Source organism: Lycorma delicatula, chromosome 7 (assembly GCF_047948215.1).
Source record: "Lycorma delicatula isolate Av1 chromosome 7, ASM4794821v1, whole genome shotgun sequence".
NCBI classification, from domain to species: domain Eukaryota; kingdom Metazoa; phylum Arthropoda; class Insecta; order Hemiptera; family Fulgoridae; genus Lycorma; species Lycorma delicatula.
Window position 1 is genome coordinate 119,308,078 of NC_134461.1, and position 25,621 is coordinate 119,333,698.

The 25,621-nt window shown below is 29.3% G+C and overlaps 3 protein-coding genes across 4 annotated transcripts in view; 2 read left to right on the plus strand and 1 right to left on the minus strand.

Annotated features, from left to right (window-relative positions):
* The window catches only part of Rop (Syntaxin-binding protein Rop), an 80,547-nt gene extending 65,618 nt beyond the window's left edge, over window positions 1-14,929 (minus strand). Inside the window, exon 1 of the mRNA XM_075371240.1 lies at window positions 14,682-14,929. Within this exon, the coding sequence (XP_075227355.1) occupies window positions 14,682-14,709 (28 nt within the window). The 5' untranslated portion in view covers window positions 14,710-14,929. The remainder of the gene's footprint in view (window positions 1-14,681) is intronic.
* LOC142327308 (gastrulation defective protein 1 homolog) lies at window positions 880-4,483 on the plus strand. Its single transcript, XM_075370226.1, has one exon. It carries the CDS (start codon window positions 1,301-1,303, stop codon window positions 3,029-3,031), a length of 1,731 nt encoding a protein of 576 aa, XP_075226341.1. The 5' UTR covers window positions 880-1,300; the 3' UTR covers window positions 3,032-4,483.
* A 94-nt stretch (window positions 14,930-15,023) lies between the features above and the next one.
* LOC142327885 (uncharacterized) overlaps window positions 15,024-25,621 on the plus strand; it is a 128,234-nt gene continuing 117,636 nt past the window's right edge. For both annotated transcript variants that reach the window (XM_075371243.1, XM_075371244.1), the window contains exon 1: window positions 15,024-15,195. The gene's annotated coding sequence lies outside the window, so the exon portion shown is untranslated. The remainder of the gene's footprint in view (window positions 15,196-25,621) is intronic.

The following is a 25,621-nucleotide window of genomic DNA, read 5'->3' on the forward strand; positions in this document are numbered from 1 at the left end:
TGTATAATAAAGGAAAAAAGATAAACTGCATATATGACAGTTACCTAGAGGAAATATTAATGAGCATTTATTTACTTATTAATGATTTAAGTTATAAGGCTGATGCTCATTTCAAATGCTATACTTTTTTTATCTATGTAAAGAAAATGACCAACCCAACTGAGTTTAGTCCAGAATCTTTTAGATGACGGATAAAGATGCTAACACTGTCATGGAGATCAGCAGATTTATTAACTTTTAAAACAGAAATGAGCCAATAAACATCCATTAAATAAAAAGGGGTTTCCTCTTTTCTTTTAATGTATGTATATCATGTATTTATTTTAATCTACATAAATATTATTAAAATACTTTTTCAATATTCAAAAAAGAGTTTTCTAATTTTATGAGTTATGTAATGAATACTTAAGTAATTTATATACAACTGATAATGCGGAATTCCGCGTAAGTGTTGCTGGAATAAAGAAAGTCTCATTTCATTTACTTTGTAATGCTGTACTTGGGTTGTTCAAGTAGGTATTTTATTATAAGATATATATATATATATATATATATATAATATATAAACGAGCTAAACAAATATGACAAGAGGCCAAATTTAATTACAATTTTTTACCTAAATATATATTTTTAAATATTGCGTCTAATCACATAATATAATTCAAAATCAGATCATTTTGTTGTCATGACTACCGGAATGACGTAATGCGTACGCCTATGAACATGAAAGAGAATAAAAGCAACCAAAAGCATATTGATGATGCTGACGTCAATGTTTCCCACCAGAGAGCACAGACTAAAGTACTTGTTGAGATATCGATTTTACTTTAAATTTGAACCTAATGGCATTGTGCAATATAAAAATTGTTGAATTGCATGTTGTGACGAACAATCTATGTTAATTAAAATATTATCAATACACAATTTAACGTAATTTATTTGATTAATTTAACTATCGGCAAAATTAGAATAATTGATGCTTTAAAAATAAAGAAAACGTAAATTTTATCTCAAATGATTTTTTTCGTAAAGGCGGAATATAATATTAAATTATAAGCAAACTACTACGATTATATTATTTTGTAATGTTGGCAGTAAGTTTATTTGTGTTTTGGGTTAAGTTGTGCGTAATAACGGCAATGTAAAATATCGGGCGGAATCGCGTAATAATAAGAATTAGAATTAAATATATTTCATAATAAATTTACAAAAGTTATTAGATTAATTTTTCATGAAGAAAATACACAAAATAATATTGTAACTCTAGAATACTGTGAGTTACACACACCTAACCTCAACAATGGCAGGCGGCGAAAGCGACGACGACTTTATTGGGCCTCCAGTTCCCGACTACATTAAAAATATGATTCAAAGTAATGAAAGCAGTAATAGTGATGATGAAATGATTGGGCCTCCTGTACCAAAACGATTTTCAAGCCATGAAAGTGTACAAGACAGTGAAGAAGACGAATTTATTGGTCCTCCTGTGCCAAAAGAATATTTAAATAAAGACAGTGATGATGAAAGCGATAACGATGAAGTTGTTGAAGAACAGACTTCCAGTATACCGTCAAGTAGTGATGTAACAATTACTCATGGAAACAAAGCTGTTACAGCTCTATCTGTTGATCCGGCAGGAGCAAGACTGGCAACTGGTTCTATTGATTACGAAGTAATGTTCTGGGATTTTGCAGGTATGGATAATACTTTACAAAGTTTTCGTTCTATGAATCCTTGTGGTAATCATCCAGTAAAAGGATTACAGTATTCTACAACTGGTGATACTATATTAATAATTTCTGGTATGTCACAAGCAAAGGTGTTAGACAGAGATGGTCATGAAGTAATGGAATGTGTTAAGGGTGATCAGTATATTGCTGATATGTCTCGTACAAAGGGGCACACAGCACCATTAACAGGTGGCTGTTGGCATCCACGACAAAGAGATGAATTCTTAACAAGTTCAGAGGATAGTACTTGCCGTTTGTGGGATGTAAAACAACCTTTTGGACAAAAAAATGTTATTAAATGCAGAGCCCAAAATGGATTAAAAACAACACCGACTGCATGTGCTTATAACAGAGATGGAAGTCTTGTAGTTTGTGCATGCGTCGATGGATCTATACAAATGTGGGATCACAGAAAAATGTTTGTTAATACATCACATTTGTTACGAAATGCTCATCAGTCTGGATCTGAAGTATCTAGCATTAATTTCTCTTATCTTGGGAGTACATTTGTGACACGTGGTTGTGATGATACATTGAAACTGTGGGACTTAAGAGCATTTAAAAAACCAGTACAAGTAATCAATGACTTATTTTCAAGATATAGCCAAACAGATTGTATGTTTAGTCCTGATGATTCATTAGTAATAACTGGTCAATCATTAAAACGTAATGAAAAAGAGGGTAAATTATTATTTTTCAATTCAAAAACTTTAGATAAAGTCAAAGAAATTACAGTAACAGACTCCCATGTAATTAGAACACTTTGGCATCCTAGATTGCAACAAATATTTGTTGGTTGTGGGAATGGTATAGTTAAAATATATTATGATGACAAAAGAAGTATGAGGGGGGCAAAATTGTGTGCATCTAAAACTCGCACTAAAACAAAACAAGTAGAAGTAGTAGCTGCCCAACAAATAATTACACCACATGCGTTACCAATGTTTCGTCAAGATAAACCAAAATCAAACCGAAAAAAAATGGAAAAAGATCGTTTGGATCCAGTTAAATCACATCGTCCTGATTTACCAATTAAATCTGGTCAAGGAGGTAGAGTTGCTGCGTCTGGAAGTACACTCAGTTCATATGTTATTCGTAATTTGGGTTTAAGTAAAAAAATTGAAGATGATCAAGACCCAAGAGAAGCTATTTTACGTTATGCTAAAGAAGCTGAAGAAAACCCATATTGGATTGCACCTGCTTACAAAAATACTCAACCTAAAACTATTTTTCAAAATACTGAAAATGAAGCAGAAGCTGAATCAACTGATGAGCCTGCTAATAAAAAGCAAAAGACTTAAACAGTTTTTGTAAATTAATTATTTATATAAATATTTTACTGGACATGTTATAGAATAAACAATATTAATGTAAAGAATATATTTGTGTTAATGTTGTTCTTAGTATTTTGTGCAAGTTGTACATTATTCATTCAGCTTAGATATCTTAAGAAATTTACTTTAAAAGACAATGAATGTGTTTCAAGTTTTATTAGGAAAACAACTATAACTTTTAAAAGAAACAGAGTTTAGTTGCCGAGTTAAAGCTATTTCTCTATATAAAAGTTCTAAAAATATTTCACGTGCAAACAGCTATTGAAATAGGTGTGCTGAGATTTACAAATACCAAGCAGAACTATAATGTAAATTATTTGATTAATTTTAATTTTTAATATAATCTATTGTTGTGTATAAATAGAAAAATAATCAATCTTGTGAATTAATTAGTCTGTTAATTTTTAGAAAATTTATTGAAACTGTAACACTGTCAAGTTATATTTAATAACATAAATTTACACTAAATAAATGTATTTTTACACATATATACATATTTAAACAACTATATATATTATGAATCACTAAACCATGAATCCCTCACCAAAATTACTAAAATAAAATTTTCTAATTCTGCTTTTCAATAAACTAATACACAATTGTAAATGTTAAGTTACTTGCACAGAAATTATACATAACAAATAGAGCTTAGTCAATACATGTCAATATTGATGCTGAATTAAAAAGATGAAATCTTAATCTGTATGTAAAACAAAAAACGACAATAAGTAATTTACTAATGTTCAAGGTGATAAAATTATTAAAAATTTTATAACGTACAAATGATGTAATATTAACAACTTTCATATACTACATACAGAACAAATTAATACTAAAATGATTTGGAATGTTATCGTAATCTTACTTTTCAAGCATTAATCTAATATTGCATCTGTTTTTATTAAAAGTGGCAGTGCTAATGTGATTGGTGTTGCAGTTTTTAGTTTTAGCATTATTTATCTGATATAAAAGGTTGTTGCTGAATGTTTTGTATAAAGTGGAAAATATGCAGTCGTATTTTCTCAAAATTGTAAAAGTACTATGCATAATTAAAAACAATGATTTTACTTATATTTGAAAACTAAAAGTGATAAATTTATAGTTTCAGTGTACAAATGTTTTAAGTAAATACTTTGACTGATTTTATTTTTTAATTTTCATTGAAAGTTTACATCTGAAATTGTACTTTTTTAATACAGGTAGCCATAGCTATCTGTACTAAGTTTGGATATAATTCTTCATCTTCTGTGGAGTTAATCATATTACAAGTGGCATCACGAATTTGAGGGTTAATAAAAAAAGTGGTAGTCTGATTGGGAAAGAAATCTAATTATGGATTAAAAATGTTACTGATATTATGGAAACAATTTTGAAAACTATGATGTAATTTCTTTTGTTTAAAATTCTATTTAACAGCTTTTTAATAGTTACAATTTTTTCAAACGCACATAAAATTATGTATAAATAAAAAAGAAATAGTAAATATGAAGAGTAATGAAATAGTTTTTGGGTTTTCATTTTTCAATATGTTTAACAATACCAACATGTTTTCCATTCTTTCAAAATGGGGTTTCATTCTTCAATATACTTGATTTTGATAGTGTGATTACATTCAAGAATGCCAAAATGTAGTCCCCTTTCAATTTACCAACTTCAAACAGGGATAGTGCCTCAGCCATTATCATTTAATGGCTGAGCTAAATGTTCTGGGTTGGATTTCTGTTAAGGGTCTGCAGATATTTTCTTAGCCAGATAGAAACACCTTTTTCTACTTATCATTAGCAAAGCCAATATCTCAGGAACTTCCAAACTGAGACAAGGTAAGATTTTCACTATAAATGCTGAGAAGCTATAGTAATTGATATATATATATATGTAGAAAGCCTGTTGCTAATAATGTTACACAATTAAACAATGAAATAAATAAATTCAAATAATAAACCTCTGAATAAGTATAAATGCAGCACAAAGAAACAGAGACATTTATCAGTAGTGTTGTCAAGGTTTTTTTGTTTCTTTCTGCAATAAATTCAAGAAACTTAAGTCACTAAAACAAAACGTGGTATGTATTGTAATATTAATACTGAATAGAAACATTGATTCGGGAAATTAAATATATCATCAATGTATATGTAAACAAAATAAATTAGTGTAGAAAAGGAAATTCAAGCCAAGTTAAAATCTTGTATTGTTCAGACATTATTTTAATAAGTCATGAACACTGATTATTGTCTCAATCAATCTCTCTTTTATTATATTATCTTACAAATTGCAAGAAGTTAATTAAAATACCTTTATTCTTGGCCTACTAAGCATTTGTATTGTTTAAGTTATGAACAAACAGCACACATGATCAAACTGTAATTAAATTTGAACTCTTTATTTTGCAGTGAAAAAAGCTACCACATATTTCTGCTGTAAGTTGGTAAAAATACCACATGCAAAATAAAGTTAAATTAAATGTTAAAGCTACACATCTGTTGTGTGTAGCTTTAAAAAAAAAAAAAAAATTCTATTCAGTCAATATTTTTGTAATGATTTGGTTTTACTTTATATGTGCGTTATTTTTTGGTTACATTAATAAAAAAAGTATATTCATCTGTAAGGAATTGTGAAATAGATTTAACAGTATTTCTTAAATATATTTGATATCGAGCTTGACAAATAATTATAATTTTATTGTTACTAAATTTCCTAACCTCAAATCCATGTTTCAGTTGCAATCAATGACAATGGAAACAACTTCTATGACTGTAAAGCTGTATCTGCATTAAGTAACATGTAGAAATGTTGTACAACAAATGTTAACATTGTTATTTGGTATCAAAAATATTTTTGCTTTATCAGAAAGTATATTTATAACAACCATACAACATGCTGAAAACAAAATGAATAATAAATCTAGCCACTAATTAAACTTTATAACTACATTTAAAATGCTAACGGTGAAGAAGCTGTACTCAATGTGGTGGCTAGTATTATTTTTATCAAACAATGAAGGACGAGGAAATAATGGGTGCCACTATCTTGCTAGAAAGAAAATGATACAGCGAAAGTGATTTTTTTTACATTAAATAAAATTTAGGGTGGGTAATGTGATCCTTTAAGTAGTAATTGTACACGACTGGAATATATTAACTGTAGTGTATGACTGAAGTATAAATTCATTAAGAATGACCAACCGTGATGTTTAATATAATGCAAAAATTATTAAAAAAGAACATTTGTTTCAGGAAAGTTTTTCCTATAAGAGAAAAAAATTGCTAAATTGAGAAAAAAGTTTACAGATTTTATAACTGGAGATTCATATCAGAGGCTTAGTTATTTGTTCAAAAATCTAAATCTACCATATTTCAGTTTATTCCACAACTGTGTGAAGTTCTGATTGATCTACTGAATGATTACATAAAAGTAAGTATTCCTGTATTTCTATGCAGATTTTTTTTTATTAATGTTTATACAAATAAAAAAAAACTTGTTCCTGAAAGTGGTTAGATGTTTATATCTGGAGAAGTGTACAATACATGTTATTCAAAATTTAACTGCAGCAATGAAGCTTTGATATGATGGCTAATATGCTGCTTGTTATCCAAACTGAAAACATTCAGTTTAGTCTTCACATACAGAAGCATTGCTTTCTTGTAAATAGAACTCATTATTTTATTACTGGATGTTATTATAGATTATTCTTAAATGTTTTCTAATTCTGATATTTATACTTTTTGATTAAATATTTTGCCATAAAAAGAAATGTTATGGCATATTTTTAAATGTTTATAAATGTAGGCCTATTCTCAACAACTACTATAAATAGGTCAACAAACAAATGCTAAATTAACTAATATATTAACATTATAATTGTCTGACATATATAAACATAATATATCGTGATTTTACTTAATTTACTGTAAAAATAAACACAAGCCAAGTATTATAACTCAGGAAATGTGTTGCCTATCTTTGAATCATATCAAGAAACAATGTAGTTTGCTATGTGCTCACGGTTTTCAAACACAGCCAGGCCAATGTAAAAATAAATAATTACCTGTAAGTCACATTATTGAATGCTCAAGTATAATCCATTTAACTTGTTGATCCTGTAAGAACATTGTGCAAATTCTGTTTCTTTTTATTTGTGTTTTTTATGAGAAAAGTAATCATATTTTATAATCAGTTGTGTATTTTTAATGTTTTATAATTATGAGTGAACTTAAAGTCTACGATAATAAACAAAAATGGTAGGCCTGGGAAATAAGAAGTAGTGTATTTGTACTTTTGAAACAGGAAGGTATTTCCGAAGACAATAAAAGAAGACATACACCTGATTCCATTAAAAAATGAAGAAAGAACTGCAGCTGCATGTGGGGTGGTGTTGCGATCCCATTTTGATTTGCTTATTATACCATTTTATACGTAAGCGTACAATTCCCAGCTTCATATAAGTGCTTCTGTAATTCTTGTCAAATTTACCATTTTGAAAAATGCGTAGTAACATATTTTATGCAGAAAATGGTCGGATATTAATTAAAGATTTTTCAGTGAACCAATTAAATTTGATATAACTTATATAAATAAATCAAATTAAATTTAATAATGTTCAAAATGTCAGTTATGCTACTACAAGAATAGCACAATAATTTAAATTGCAGCTGTTGCTGCCATGGCAGCTAGCATCAAAATTTGTTGCACCGCCTATAATTACAATATAAAAGTAGAAAATAACAATTTAAGAAAACATAAAAGTACACACATAACTAATATCATTGTACTAAAGCTGGCTGATCAGTTTTCAACTTCTTCCAATTCAATTCTTAATGTCGCCATTTCCAGAGATATTTCATTACATGAATCATGTTTCAGATTCCTGCCCTTGTAAGTAAAACAAGTGGGATCCCAGAAAACAAGTTTCTCTTTGAAAAGTTCAATGAATTTTATGACTATTCTATTCTATCATGCTCAATATATTTTCCATTTATGCAAAAACAAATCAGAAACAGAATTTACAAAACAGACTTATTTACAAAATTTAAATGTAATTTTTTTAAAATTTTGTGATAGCTAATCAGCAAGCTTAAATAAATGTTATATTTTCAGTTATAAAATACACACACACACACTTTTGCTGAAGAATAAAGAATACTTTTTTTTCAACGATATTATTATGCAGCAGAAATAATTTATTTTTAAATGAATTACATATTTTGCTTCTGGAAGCAGAACAATGCTGACATACACCTACATACATCTGTTTCAAACCTAAGTTATAGCATGACCACCTCAAGAATGTTAAATTACTAGATAACCATCAGCGTGTTCTTACACTGTTGTACAGCAAATGCTATTAGTTTTTTTTTTGTTTTTTACTGATAACAGATGGATAACATTTTTTCTGTATACAACACCACTTTATAACAATTTACAGAACATTTTTTTTGGTGAGGTTTTTATTTTCTAATAAATGTTTATATAACATTGCTAAAAAAGTTTATTTAACATTTGTTATGTAATGTTAATGTGACTTAAGGAAAGTATAAATGCATAACATGTATATAGAAATTTTATTTTTTTACAATGCATATTCCAAATGGGGTCACAAAGCACTTTAGTCATCAACACGAGCCTAATTCTGTAATATATTAGCTTGTTAGGATGGCATTACTAAAAAAGCTGTTTAGTTTTTAGTTTATTTGGTAGATTTGGAATGTTTAAGGCAATTGAAGGACCTGTCAACAATGAAATGTGTTCTGCTATATCTTTTTTAAATTAAGAATTATGAAATCAGCAGATTCATTGGCTATTTGGTGAAATTGCAATCAAACAAAAAATGGTAAGAAAACTAATGGTTAAACAAAATGTAGCTTGCGAGCCACAAGCAGTCATATGTTATTAACAATGATTTGATCCAATTTGTAAATGAAGCAGTTCGTAAGAAAGATGAGATTTGATTTTATAATTTTCTAACAAGTTTCAAGAATTGCTCTGTATAAACATGTGATGAATAATTTAAAATGTAGAAATTGTCTTCACTGGAAGGCAGTTTCAACCTAACTTCAAAGATTCCTCAGTACTATAAAGGAAGAAAATAAAAATTAATTTTATACTATTATTACATTTTAATTTGGAGGAAATATTTAAAAATCTTTTATAATAAAATTCTTAAAAGAATAATACACAGCAATTATATTTTAGGTGCCTAATAGTTCCCAATGTGCTTCATAGCATACCTGTGGAAAGTAAACAATGAATTCTAACTCACAATAGATCAAAATAATTTTCTAGCAGTGAATCAATCAGTTTTTACTTCCTTATATGAAGTAAAGGAACCATTGTGATCCTGAAAAATTTCGGTTTTCAGATTTCAATAAAATGTCCATTTTGACTAGTTTTAGCATGACGTCTGTACATACATACTATCTCGCATAACTCAAAAACTAATAGCCGTGTTGAAATTTTGCATTTAGGACTGTTGTAACATCTAGTTGTGCACTTCCCCTTTTGGTTGCAATCAGCTGGACCAAAAGTGTCCAAAAAACCTGTATTTTGGACTTTTTCTTGACTTCAGTAATAAGCTCTCATTAATAGCTTTTCAATAATACATCAGTGGTACTTATTTTCATTGATTCCAGAGTTATAGCCAAATAAAACTTTAATTAATGAAATATTTGGATTTTAGAAGGGGAAAGCACATCGGTTTGAATGTGACTTCATCTTCTATTTTTAAAAATTTAAATATATTAATTTACTAATCTCTGATTGTAAAAACGCTTTACAATAAATAATAATTTAATAACAATAATAAAAAAAATTAAATATCATAAGTTATTAATACTCAAATTTTATTTAGTTTTTCATTAAAAAGAAAAAAAATGTGTATATGCAATTTAATAGGTGTACAAGGAAGACATGTGGTGTCAATCACATTTTTTGTTTTCCGGTACCTCCAATTTACTTTTAACAGGTAGTAAGTGCATAAAGGCACTTACTTATCTGACCAATGAGTAGTTATTTCCTTCCTTTTGCTTTCTTTTTTTTTTGTCAGACCTTACAAAATTATGAGGAAAGTATATTGATAAATATTTTACAAGAAAAACTGCATCAATAAAAAATCTTTATTATATTCTGAATGTCTTCTAAGAATTTTAACAAAGATATCTATAATGATTCAGAAAAATTTCAAAAATGAAATATAACATGTAATAAAAGATTTGCTTTGAACCGTTTTAACTAATATGTACAATAGTATTATTAAAATGATTATAGTTAAAATAAGCGAACACCCTTCCATTTCTACCTTACAGTTATTATAAATTGCATTAACAAACAGCAGACATATTCTTAAATAATTGTAATTTGAGAATTAAAAATATCTGTCATTTACTACTTGTGAATTTTAATATTTAAACAAATATACATACATTAGTTTTAGGGAATTAATAATGGAAGTCATATGAACTAACCATACAAACTGTGTTAATGCAGGTTTTGTGGTGTTATGGCTTTCAGAAAACTTAACCCATTAAATTTTATAAAAATACTCTTTTCAATAGAGACTGACAGATATATTTTAAATAACTTGTATGAAAATATATCATCCCAGTCAGTAAGTAAAGCAAAATGGAGATGAAGTTGGGTTGGTTAAGAATAACAATACTGAATTTATAACCAACTAACATAATGTTTTATTGTAACCATGTCAAAAAATCTGAGGTTACTGTTGCAAAATAAAGGAGGAAGGTATGTCCACTGTTATATAATTTTATTATGTTTGGTTTAAAAATATAATGATTTATCATGAAAAAGAAGAAACCTCTACTGTACAGCCATTTTTATGTTTTCTTTTTTATATATAGCCTCTGGAATCACCGCAAGGTATTGTTTCAGAGGATGAATGAGTTTGATATGAATGAATGTAAATGAAGTGTAGTCTTGTACAGTCTCAGGCTGACCGTTCCTGACCCATCAGGTTGGTCTAGTGGTTAACGCGTCTTCCCAAATCAGCTGATTTGGAAAGTGGAGAGTTACAGCGTTCAAGTCCTAGTAAAGCCAGTTATTTTTACACGGATTTGAATAGTAGATCGTGGATACCGGTGTTCTTTGGTGGTTGGGTTTCAATTAACAACACATCTCAGGAATGGTCGAACTGAGAATGTACAAGACTACACTTCATTTACACTCATACATATCATCCTCTGAAGAATTATCTAAACGGTAGTTACTGGAGGCTAAACAGGAAAAAGAGGCTGACCGTTCCTGAGATGTGTGGTTAATTGAAACCCAACCAACAAAGAACACTGGTATCCATGATCTAGTATTCAAATCTGTATAAAAGTAACTGTCTTCACTACAATTTGAACCTTAAAACTCAGCTGATTTGCGATGATGAGTTCACCATTAGACTAACTCGGAGGGTTTGTAAAGTCACTTGAAACATTTTACTAAGTTTTTTTCACCATTTACTTACTAATTACATCAAAAGTTTAAGCTGTCATTTTTAATAGTTAATATTACCATTATGAAGAATAATCTAATTTGGTTTTCATTAACAGATTAACAACGAAATAGTGGCAAGAAATTTTGTAATACAAGACATAAAAAAAAAAATCAAGTATAAATATCAAATAGTGTCATTAATGATAGCATAAACATACATACAATAAAATTATTAATAATAAGGATTAATATTTTTATACCATTACGTGGAATATATTTTAATTTCATATTAAGGCCTAAATAAATATTAAACATAACACAGACCAAAATTTTGTTTAACTACATATTAAAAAGGAGTACTAAATACATTAATAAAGAAGATACTATTAACAACAATTTCTAACTCCATTGATAAAGTATAATTAGTTCAAAAAATCCAATTAAAGAACAATTTCCACATAATTTGAAAATGAATTGTAAATTTTTAATAAATTATTATTTATTGTTTTGCCATAGTGTTTAATGTATCATAAAATATGTTTAGATATGGGGATGGACTAAAATTATATTTAATAAAACATCAAATTTTAAACGGTTTCATTTATATTTCTTTATTCTGAACACCAGACAAAAAAAACAAACAATTATTCAATCCACATTGACGTATTACATTAATATAATGTAAAATTCATGGAATAATAATCTATACTGAACAGCAATGTTAAAATATGGTCTTTACTACAATGTGATATATTATAAATGTTTAACATCATACCACGATAAGATATTTGGCAGTAAATTAATTGAATATAAAAATAATAACTAAAATTCACGGTTATCTTAAAATAGCATCCAGTAATGAGTAGTGTAGACACAAACACACATACATTTTATACAAGTTACATATGCTGTTATTGAAGAACCACAAGTCTAGATTATTACTGTTTATGACAAACCACAATAATCTGTGATATTCATAACTGAGAAAAAGTCATTAATTTAAATCAACCATATATGCTCAAACTGAAAAAAAATTTCAAGAACATTATATTTATGAAAAACTATGGTCGGATATATATATATTTATGAAACTATGGTGGCTAGTAGCTAAAATTAGTGGATGTGCTGCTGCGGAAAATTTTTTCTGGGCCTTTTCAAGGCCATGGTTAAAGTTTTCTGTAAAATAAAGGAACCGAAAAAAAAATCAAATAGAATTGCTGGAAGCAGGATAATCTTTTTTCCTGTTTAGCTTCTGGGAATCACCGTCCAGTATTACTTCAGAGGATGAATGAGGATGATATGCATGAGTGGTAGCCTCAGGTTGACCATTTCTGAGATGTGTGGTTAATTTAAACTTAACCACCACACCAAAGAACACCGGTATCCACAATCTAGTATTCAAATCCGTATACATGTAACTGCCTTTATTATGATTTGAACATTGGAATTCTCAACTTCAAAATCAGCTGATCTGCAGATGTGTTCACCACTAGACCAACCTGGCGGGTAGGATAATAAGCTTAATTCTACACTTTAAATTCTACACTTTATTAGATTCAATAATATGGTTTTTAAAAACAACACACACGGAGTTAAAAAAACTATCTTCCACCAACATGCCAGGAGCAACAGTTCTCTCTTTTCCTTGTAGCCTCGTGTGCTTCCTATGTGCGCATGTGCACATCAGCCAAACACCACGCCGCTGGAACTTTAAGGCGCACATTTTCATACAAAGATTTTTGTATATTTTTCTTAAACTGGGGGATGGCTACTGATATTAATTTTAAGGATTATATATTGCACAAGTATAAAGAAAGAATTAAAGAAAAAACGGTCTCATTATATTAAATGTTATCGATAATATAAAGTGGTAATAGGGGGTGCTGCAGTTCCACAGTGCCTATACACGAGTGGCCACTGGGTGGGACAAAATTAAATTCCACGAAAAAGATTATGATTTCACTGATTAATGAATGTATCCTTCCATAAGAATGTATCAGTATTTAAATATCCAATACTTCATAATATTCCTAGGTTACATCATTCACAATCATTTGGGATAAACAAAATTAACTGTACTTAGTTGGTATTCTATTAATATTTTCTGTACTGTATTTTCATTCTGCAGCATTTAGAACTGAACCTAACAAGTATGAGAAACAAAATTAAATATTTCTTTGTCTTTACAAGACTTTTTATAAAGCAGTTTTGCAATACGGTATTTTCCTGACATGGTCCAGCATTGCCACAAAGGATCAACTTAACTTCAACAACCAATACACAGAAAACATAGGGAAACCAGTCAAACCTGTCTTAAACAGCATCAAATTAAAGCTGATCGCTAATAAAAGGTATCACACCCCAAAAAAACTGATGGGCGGGTATGAGAAATATGATTCTGGATATATATATATTTATAAATAACGTATTTATTAAAAATCAAACGTTTATCTAAATACTCCTAAGCCATAGTGTAGCTGTACTTTAAAATTTATGTTACCGTATGCTTTTACCCTAAAATGGTTATATAAAACTAATCAAGCCATAAATTTATTCATTCTTAATCTAAATAAAAACCAGTTTTAAAGAATTATTCTTCTTTATTTCAGGATGAAACAGGAACATCACTGAATTAAAAATTTCATTACAATTATAAATAAAGCAAACCAAGAAAAGGGGGGTTATTACACTTTTATACAAACGAATTATTTAACAACGAATTTGTTCATTAACAAAAAAAGAAACTTTCTTTGTGGAAGATCATAAGAAAGTCTGTTTAAAAAAATTGGTAACATGAATTATGTTTCTTTAGACTGAAATAATATCTGTCAACTAACTCATTTGGCAACTATATCATTCATTTCAAATCTACATCGCAGTGATATCTTATCAAAACTATTTATGGGAAAAGTATTTTTGTATCGATTGGAAATGATCAAAGTACGAGGTTATGTTATTCATAAATACTGTAATAGTAAGCCGTCGGATTACACAATGACTAATACATCTATTTAAATTAATGATTTAATGTGCAGAACGGTCATTACACATCTGGATTAAAACCAGAAAATCTTCCCAGACGTTTAAATTATTAAAAAAAATATATGTGAAAGGCTCTTAAATCCTCTAGGTGGTGAAAAATTAAAATGTTACTTCAGTTATTAAAAATAATATGATTTTTACTTACTTTGTCCAACCAGTGCTTTCAGCGCCATTTTGCCGATATGTAGACTGTACTCTTCTGTCAATGTTTCAGTGCTTCTTCTATTTCTCCTTCGGTGTCTTTACTGAGACTAAACACACCGATTTAAACAACACATGTATCAGCGGCTGTAGCTTGGTATATTACGGTTTTGAAAATATTTAATACGATTTATTAACATTTTTCATCTAAGTAATACACATTATTAATGTGTGGTTTTTGCTTACTTATTTGTGGTAATTATATTGCTTCGATCTCTTTGTGCCATATTGATATCAACTGCGCCATCATCTTACAGTCAGAATTTCAAATTTATTTGGACGTTATTTGTTTAGTTTATTTTGTAAGCAAGTTTTCAGGTTAGATTACATATTATATCTGTCCGTGAAGGTTCTATATATTCAATTATTATCGATTTTTAATGTGTATTTGTGATTTGTGTTAATCGATTTATCTAAATTTATCCTTAATGTTTGTCAAACCTCGTTTTACATTTAAGGTATTTATTACACTGCAGTAAATCTTTAATCAAAAATTGTAATAGGTACTGTAAGATTATTCAAACCAAAATTTAAAAATATTTCTTAACAAACTCTTTGATAGAAGCTTTAATGTAATCCTCTACTTTATTATTATATAAAAGTGTAAACCTTATCTGGTCACAAGTATTTTATTCAGTGAAATATCTGTTTTGTAGGTGGTCCTAAAAAACGTTATCTGCCAAAAGTTGTTTGTGAATTACTGAAGGTTATTAAACTGAATTAATTAAACAGTAAAAATTATTTATTGTAGTTAGGCTGCTGTCTTCATTTCTGTGCACAGTTCTGTTACTGTAAATTATACTTTTATACATCTCAACAAATATTTTGCACACCACAGTCATTAAGCTACTGCAAACAATTTATTTTAATTCATTTTTTAAGGAGCTCAAAAAATGGAAGTTATATAATAATATTTTTATTATGCTAAGATTTATTAATTTTCATTTGAATAAATTTACAAATATTTTGCTTATATTGTAAACTGTACAGTGTTTTTCTTCTCTTTTGCTGCCCAGCTTCTTCAATGCATCTTGAAATTAATTTTTTATAATCTGTGTGTAAAACATATTTTTCTTACATATTTTAATTAATGATAATAATAATTCAACTGTTTTATATAATGATTAACACAATAATATACATAAGTTGAACATAAAAAAGACATCTGCAGATTATACCACGATTAAAAAAACAGTTTTACATTTTTTAATGTATGAAGTACAGTATTAGGTTCATTCATTTTATATATTTGTACCAAATCTTTCAAGATATAGTTGCAGAATTTTATCTAGTGTTTTTTTAATTATACTTTTTACTTCTGATTGGTTGGCATCCATCCAAATTTTATTATAAGAGATTCTTTACATTACTGGGTAAATTTGGCGCCTGCTTTTCAGGTGAATTAAATAATGTAGCTGAGCTCTTTCTAATGCATAATTTTTAGATATTACCGTTACAGATATATTTTACAACAAACATGTTCCTAATTATATGTTATACATCAATTACATAAGTGATGCTTTTTTCTGTTTCTTCTATCCATCGAAGTGATAAATGAATATAAAGTTGATGTTATTATCATGAATTAAAAGTCTATTCTTAGAATAGATCTTGAAACAGTTCAAAATTTGTAAATTTTTTTTCATTATGGTGTAGAGAATATAAATGTTAGCATTGTCACTGATATCATAAATGTCATTTTTCTGCAATTTAAGAGTAAGAAATAAGGGAATTGGCAAATAGAGGGAATACGTTTATTAGTAAGTATTTGTAACAATTTTTTTAAGATGTAGTTGCAGAATTTTTCTAGTGAAATAATAAAATAAGACTAGTAATTAATGTAGCTTAGGAATAAATTTATACAAAGTGAAGAGTTAATGTTTTGAAATTTGTTAGATACATGTACTAGCTGCCTTATAGATAAAATTGTTTATTACCTTTATCCTTATGTAGTAGAAAACTAGTTCTTTTCTTGAATGAACTGTATTTCTGTAAGTTTCACTGTTTTTTTTTTTTAGGAAAAAAATTAATAATTCTGTTGGTGGTCATTTTTTTATTGGCAGACGAAGCTCTAGTTTGGTTATGATTCTTTTTATCTTTGACAAATTTAAGTAGCAATATATGCTATTTATATTTTTTTTTTGTCTTCAGTCATTTGACTGGTTTGATGCAGCTCTCCAAGATTCCCTATCTAGTGCTAGTCGTTTCATTTCAGTATACCCTCTACATCCTACATCCCTAACAATTTGTTTTACATATTCCAAACGTGGCCTGCCTACACAATTTTTCCCTTCTACCTGTCCTTCCAAAATTAAAGCGACTATTCCAGGATGCCTTAGTATGTGGCCTATAAGTCTGTCTCTTCTTTTAACTATATTTTTCCAAATGCTTCTTTCTTCATCTATTTGCCGCAATACCTCTTCATTTGTCACTTTATCCACCCATCTGATTTTTAACATTCTCCTATAGCACCACATTTCAAAAGCTTCTAACCTTTTCTTCTCAGATACTCAGATTGTCCAAGTTTCACTTCCATATAAAGCGACGCTCCAAACATACACTTTCAAAAATCTTTTCCTGATATTTAAATTAATTTTTGATGTAAACAACTTATATTTCTTACTGAAGGCTCGTTTAGCTTGTGCTATTCGGCATTTTATATCGCTCCTGCTTCGTCCATCTTTAGTAATTCTACTTCCCAAATAACAAAATTCTTCTACCTCCATAATCTTTTCTCCTCCTATTTTCACATTCAGTGGTCCATCTTTGTTATTTCTACTACATTTCATTACTTTTGTTTTGTTCTTGTTTATTTTCATGCGATAGTTCTTGCGTAGGACTTCATCTATGCCGTTCTATTTATATAAGTATATTGCTATTTATATAAGTAAATCAAAATTTACTTCTTTAATTATGAATGTACCAATGTTTACTTAAAAGTCAAGAACTGTTAGGCTGAGTATTTCTTTTAACCGTATGTTATTATTCAAACAACTCTATCATTTGATGACCCTACAAAGCTTAAACAGAAAGCGAATTGTATTTTATGTCATTTTTTGTGTAACAGTATTTGACAGAATCATGTTCTGTAAGAGATATTTTGGAAAAATCTGGTAATACATTTATTTAAACCTGTGTTAATTATTAAAAACTGTGTTCCTGAGGCGTTCAATAGAATATGTTATTGTACTATATTTTTGAAGTGAATGATTGTCATATTACTCTCAGCGAGTGCTACCTATGTTTTGTGTGTATAATTAAAGTTACATCTGCACTGTTTTACGATGCACATTATTATTTCCTTGTACTCGTACAAGGAAGTATTACAATCGTGAAAAATTATGGTTTTCAGATTTCAATGGAAATATCCATTTTGACCATCCCTAAATTTATTTTGACTAGTTTCAGCATGACGTCTGTACATACGTATTTATCTCGCATAACTCAAAAACAATTAGCCGTAGAATGTTGACATTTTGTATTTAGGACTGGTGTAACATCTAGTCGGGCACCTCCCCTTTTGATTACAATCGACTGGACCGAAAGTGTCCAAAAAAACCCAAAATCCAAAAAAATTTGAATTTTTGACTTTTTCTTTACTGCAGTAATAGACCCTCATTGGCAGATTTTTAATTTTATATCATAAATGGTACTTATTTTCATTGGTTTCAGAATTATAGCCAAATGAAATTTTAATTAATAAAATATTTGTTTCTTACAATGGAAGGCACATCGGTTCGAATCAGACTTCATTTCCTTTTTTTTAATTTAAATATATTGATTTATTAATAATTAATAACCTCCGATTGTAAAAAAAAATTTCAATAAATAATAATATTCAATAACAATAAAAAAAAGTATGAAAAAATATCATAAGTTATTTATTAATGAAATACAGATTTATGTACTTTCATTTAAAAAAAATGTGTTTATGTAATTTAATAGCCGTACAGAGAAGTCATGTGATGCCCACATAAGATTATTATTTTTTTTATGTTGTTTTGGTTTCTCATAAAACCGTTATAATATTATAGAAATACAAGAGCTCCTTTTGCTTTTTTGTCTTCGTTTATTTCAAATTGTGCTCATTATCTTTATTTGTACTATTTTCCTGATAGTACGGGATATTTCATGAACGGCACATAAAACTGTTAATTGAAATCATTTCACTCTTGGTTATTTTTCACTTGAAATATTTACAGAGCTGCTCCGTATTGAACAAATGCATTTTTATTATTTGCTCAATTTACACAGAAGGTAATAAAACGAAACATTAAAAATTATAAACAGTTGCGTGAAGTGTTTTGCGATTTAAACGTATGTATTTTATTAAACGATTTTATGAGAAGAATAGAAGAAAGTATGACAACAAACTGTTTCAGTTACAGGAAATAATTATGGTAATTTTCATTGAGAATTGGGTTCCTTTTCGGAATCAGACAGCTACTTTATTCAAATTTTCCTTCCAAATCAGAGGTATTGGCAGAGAAATTATAAATTTAATCTAACCTAACTTAACCTACATTCACTAATCAAGGTTAGAGAGTTTGGTTAAGATTGTATTTATAACTTCTCTGCGAATATCCACTTTTTTGGAGGAAAAACTGAAAAAAGAGGCTGTCATTTTAAGAAAAAGTACTGAAAATAGGTTCCTCGCATAGTAATAAATAAGATCTGGTATCCAAAGGAACACTAGATAAGTCAGGCTGTTTTTATATATTTTCCCAAAATAGTAATATTTCTGAAAATTGTTTAGTCTGAATAATTAACCTTTAGACGCGTTTTGCCGTACTATTACGGCAGTGAAAATTCAGTCCCACGGCGTTTTGCCGTAATAGTACGCTTCGTGTATTGTGCTATCAGCCGCTGCTGTGTAAAATTACTTAAGACTCAATTTATTTAGAAATATAAGGGAATAGCATCATTATGCTATAAAATGTTACTCATAGGCCTAATTTCTGTAACAATTGCCAAGATTAACAGCTGTTTTGAACATTCCTTTATTGTAGTCTGTTCCTTCCACCACGCTGTCGTCATTCCGATTTCCGCCGCGTTGTTCAATGATGTTATGTAATTTACACTTACATTTTCGCAATTCTTGTTATAAAAACATCGTATTTTGTATGTTTTCTTTCCATTATGTAATTTATTTTTTTTTTAGTAACGTTGTGCTTGTAAAGTTTTCTTTTTCCAATTGTGGTTATAAAAACATTGTGTTTATACTACTAGTTCCTTTCTTTACCGTATTTTTTTTTGAATTTGTATGCACTTGATTTTTTGTTGTCAGTCCTTGTTTTAGGGATATATTTTGTAGAAAGTAAACAGTTCAAACATGGCAGAAAATAGTGCTTATGTGATTATGAAGTAGTAAGGTTATTAGATGATTTAGCATCAGACTGATTTATCCGATCCTCAACATTTCGATATTGTTACAAGACTGATGATGAGGATGAATTTGGTAGTATAATGCATACGTTCTAAGTTTGGTAATAAGTAATGGTTCTAGTGATGCAGTAGACTTAGGATAACATTTTTAATAGAATGACTGATTTATTTTCTGGGGATGCATTAAAAGTACTAATAGTAATAACTTTGGGTTTAAGTTTGATGACTTTTACAACTGTGAAGTTTGTTTGTGCATAGATCCATGTTTTGAGATCTATCATACCAACAAAACCCTTTAACCTAACTGTATACCTTCTTTTTCATGCTAAAGCATTTATTAATCAATATTATAAAGTTTTTAATATTTAAGTTTTAAATATTATATACATATCTTAAGAAAAAGAAAAGTAAAGTCAACTTACATGCTCATTTCTGTACTTTTATTTTAAAAAACCCACCCTGATAGGGGGTCAAGATACCTGCATAACTAACATGTTAAAGGGTTAAGATACATTAAGACAAGCTTTCTGTAAAATGCATTTCTACATTATGCTTTTTGTACTCTTAGAACAAATATTTTCCTTATGTGGGGAAGGGAACAAGGATAAAAGGACTGTCTCACATTCTTGTTCAAAAATTTCATAAAGATTGAATGTCATCATTGCCCCTTGTACTTGTCACTACAAAAAACTACATGAATACATGTTCACCTGTTCCGCATAGCGTGTATGGAACTATATATATATATGTATTTACTACAAGTACTTATGCATTATAACCCTATAATGACTACACCTACTTTTACAGTCATTATCAAATTATTCATGTTAGTCACATGAGTGACATAGGAAGTAAGTTATTTTGAAGAAAAACAAACGTTGGGTAGTAGACATATCTTTCCAACTTTATAAAATAAAATTTACATGAAAATATATTATAATACTTTGATTGGAACATAAAAATATTATACAGAATATGTCAATATAAGATAAATTATAAATTTAAAAACAAATTGTAGGATAAAAAAATGGATGTATTTAAAGTCCATATTAATTATTTAAATACAAACAAATAAAGTAATGTTAAGGTAAATGCATTAAATAAGTTACTATAAAATAATTCATAATTCAGAATCCACTGTTGAAAAATATTTTGGTAAGTGCGGATATTGTTGTTTTATTAAGAACAAGTGACAATTCTTTTTAGCAAAAGATAACATATTCATAAATATAAACACAAAGATAAATTAACTTTAATTTTCTAAATACAGGTTCACATTATTGATACTTAGGATCCCAGGTGATCTGACAGCCCATTTTTATATCGTTATGATAGAGCCCCAAGAGATGACATTGTACTTTATATAAGGATATATGGTATAAGGTATAATAAACATTAAACCATGATTACAACCATAGTGCTTTATTAAGGTGCTTCAAAGGACAACAGTACATTTTTTACGAACAAAATCAATATGATCATGATGAATTCAATTTGATCACAAGAACTTGTTTTCCAATAAAATCCCCCAAAATTTCACATTGTGGGCAACAGAAACACTATTAATATCATTATTGGGAATTCTAGGCATGTTATCTATACTGTTATGTCTGCCAGAGAAGCACAATGTAATGGTTTTATCCATGTTTAAAGTGAGAAGTGTTACGATGGTTACAATCTGTCAAGTAAATAATTTTTTGAGCTGCTATCGTATAAATTTCAATTCCTTTTAAATAATTTTCTCCAGATATAGATGCAGTTGTGTCGTCTGTGAAAAGGGCTATAGTGTGAAAAGTTGTATTTGTGAAAATTGTCAATTTTTTATTATCAAAAAAGTTGTCATCAATGAAAAATGTTGTTTTTTACAAAAAGGGTTTCAATTTCTTTTAAATAATTACCTTCAGATGTAGGTACAGTTGTATCACATGCAAAAAAAGTTTACAATGAGTGGATGAAAATTTTGAGGTAGATTATTAATAAACAATAAAAAGAGCAAGGGATTGAAAATACTTCCCTGAGACACTGTGTGTTCTACATCCTTGAAATGAGGACCTAAACGTACATCTGTGTTCTTATCAAAAGATGAAATTTCAACTATTTGCTTATATTGGTAAGGTTTACATTTACTTTAAGCAATTATAGTAGTTGAGATAATATGTTACAAATTAAATTAATAAATAGTATAGCATAGTTTTAATAAAGATTAAAAAAAGAGCTCAATTTTTATTAATCAGTTATCACTCTCTCTGGTGATTGTCTGAAAAAAACTTGCACTTAAAACTTAAAGTACACATAAATGCCACTGAAATTCCATCCAAACTCATCAGCCCAGATGAATATAAATTAACTGTTAGTGATGGCACTAAATAATAAGTTACTTAATAATAAGACAGACTATACGCACGCACATTTACCCATAGATTCATGGAACACATACAGGCATAACACACAACAAAATTAAATTTTATACCTCATTAAACCAATAGACTAAGATATTAAATCACATTTGAATGTTAACCATGGTTTGTAAAAAAATAAGTTATTGTCTCTTTTGAACAATATTAAATTTAGAAATATATTAAAGTTGACAAAAACAAAATATATTACTCAATTACATTTATAAGGTTTTATAACTGTTGAAAGACAAATGTTGTGATCAGTTTGTTACTGGATACTGCAGTGAGGAAGGAGTTAATAATTAACTCTAATATCTTTAGAAGAAAAAGTTTCAGTAACTGGAAAGTTAGTCATTTAAGACTACGTAATTTTGAGAGTTATAATATTTTGCAGTTTTCATGACTGAATGTAAGGTGTGTGTGTTTCTTTTCTTTAAATTAATTCTATTCCTCGAGTAATGTGTAAAAAATTGTACTATAAAAAGAGGTGTTTTTAATAACTGTTTAGCTTAACACATTGGCAGGAGTATTTTTTTTAATGGATAATAGTTTTGTTTGTTAGAAGTTCCCATTGTCTGGTTCATGTATCCAATGGTGCATCATAGGATACCAATATCTTACATACTATTTGTGACGGGAGGCAGTCTTGTGGCTCCCGTGGCATGAAACCGATAGACTTGATTGCGTCTGAGAAGCAGCAATGGTATGTTGCTAAGAAGTCTGGTGTGTTGACTTCGGATAAAGTTTGAGAAATTAAGCATCATGGCAATGCCTTGTGGCTGACCAGATGGGATGAGGCAGATGGTGGGCATTATATACATGATCTCTCTCCAAATATTGGTTTGCGAGATGCCTCTTGGGTGCACCCTAATAAATATGTGATGCAATTTCTTTCCGGCCATGGTTCTTTTAGGGATAGACTGCAGAAATTCAGCATGGTAGATTCTGGGATGTGTCTTTAGTGTGGACAATTGAACAAACGACACCTACCATGTTCTTTATAAGTGCTTGAAGTATGAGTTAATGCGTACAGAATATCTATCGGCTTGATCTTATCAGGTCGGTGTTTGATCTCCATGTAAACTGGAGGAGCAATATCTGAAATAGGAGCAATATCGAATGGGCAATAGGGGAGCGTTTTATAGTTTACTTAGCAAAGGAAAGGGTTGCTGAGGGGATCTAGAGTGCTTCTTGGATTACTCTTTTATTCTTATTTTACTTATGTTTTATAAATTATGTTTTTGTTGTTCTTTGTTTTATTTTGTTTCAATGCTACTGTGTTATTGTTCCGTGTAATATTTTTATGTTTCATGTTGCGTGTTGAACTTACTTTTACCTTCTTTTGGATTTTATATTGTTCAATTTCTTTGTTTAGTTAGGTATTTTCAGTCTTGCTTAAGACTCTGTGAGATGTGTTTTGTTTTGAGTTCACTAAATAGTAGTACACTGATGGGAGTGTCACTCGTGGCATCCTGGTTGAGGTTTCGAAGATGACCTCTGGTAAAGCTCAGAATGGAGGGGGCGGTGGAGGGTGTCTTCCCCTACAGGGTCAGGATGTCAATATCTTGCAAAGGAAAGGATTACTGAGGGGGCTTAGGGTTCTGCTATTATTTATTTTTTCTGTTATTGTTACTTCTATTGTGTTTTAGTATTCTTGTTTCATGTTTTATGTTGTGTGTTGAACCCACTTTTGGCTGTGTCAAATAGGTAGTTCAGTTCCTTCATTACTGTCTAGTCCACTCAGTCTTATTTATGACTTGTCAAGATGTGTTTTGTTTATGAGTTCATGATAGTAGTATACCGATCAGAATGTGACCTGTGGCATTCGCATCAGTGGCATCCTGGCTGTGGCTAGATTAAAAGATGTCAATGCCGAGGTATTGAAGATGACCTCTGGTAAAGCCCATAAGGGCTAAGTACAAAGGAGGTGGCGTGGCAACTGAAACTGTCACATGGAGGGTGTCTTTCCATATGGAGTCAGGATATCAATATCTTGTGAACCTTGCCTCTTCTGATGTTATATCTCATTGCTAGAACTGTTTATAAATTTCATATGAAGTGGTACCGTACCAATCACCCAGGTCCAGTGTGTTTTTATCTTTATAAAGGTCCTGGGTCCTTTATGAAGACTTTCTTGATTGTTAGTAACAGTTAATAAGTGTACAAGAACTTTTAATAAAAACTATTTTTCTGGTACCTTTAGAAAAAAATGAGAATTTATTGTTAATGAGCACAAAATAAAAAAAAAGGATATTGTTTCTAAACTGGTTTTTTCACATAGCATCTTAATCCTGCACATATTTTGTTGAAATTTTATCACACAATTTTTGGTGGGAGAATTCCAATTTTACTTTATTTATTCTATTTTTCGTCTGAAGTCTGTTTTATTATTTACACTTATAGTTTTTGTTGTTATTTAAAACATGGATCGGACTAGAAAAATACTGGTTGCATAAAAAAATAATTTTTAAAAAACACTAAAGCCAAGACCTGAGTATTGATAAAAATAAGAAAATGCAATTAAAAAAAAAATGACAGCATAGCAGGTGTCATTATACTTGAGGTATAACGCCTTTTAAGTTTTTACAAACGAACACTTGGTGGCGCTAGTGATATTACTATTGTAGTAAGATCTGATTTTTTTATTGTTACAACAGTGGCAGCTTAGAAATCGGCCGAGTATTTGTTTACAGTGAGCGTTAAAAAAAAGTTTTGTTAATAATTGAAATTTCACGTGAAGGTTTTCGTTGGATGATTTATTACGATTTTAGAAATGTCCTAACTCAAAAACCATGCATCGAATCGCTTCGTTCAACTTTTGGTAATGAATCACCATCAGAAAGGTCTGTTTACAATTGGTTTGTAGAATTCGTCGTGGTCGTGCTTTCGTCAGCGGTGAATTTGGTGAAGGTCGACCAAAATCGATTATTGTTTCAAAAAACATCGATGCTGTGCGCAACATGATTGAAAAGGCTCGGTATGTGACTTACCGTGAGATAGAGGCATCCTTAGGAATATTAAGATTACAATATATTAGATTTTGCATGAACATTTAGTTGAGAAAAAGATCTGTTCCAGATGGATTTCGCATAATTTGACCGAA

What these genes read in the sequence shown, in the direction of transcription:
- LOC142327308 (XM_075370226.1), top strand. Translation starts at nt 1,301, where the DNA reads ATGGCAGGCGGCGAAAGCGACGACGACTTTATTGGGCCTCCAGTTCCC.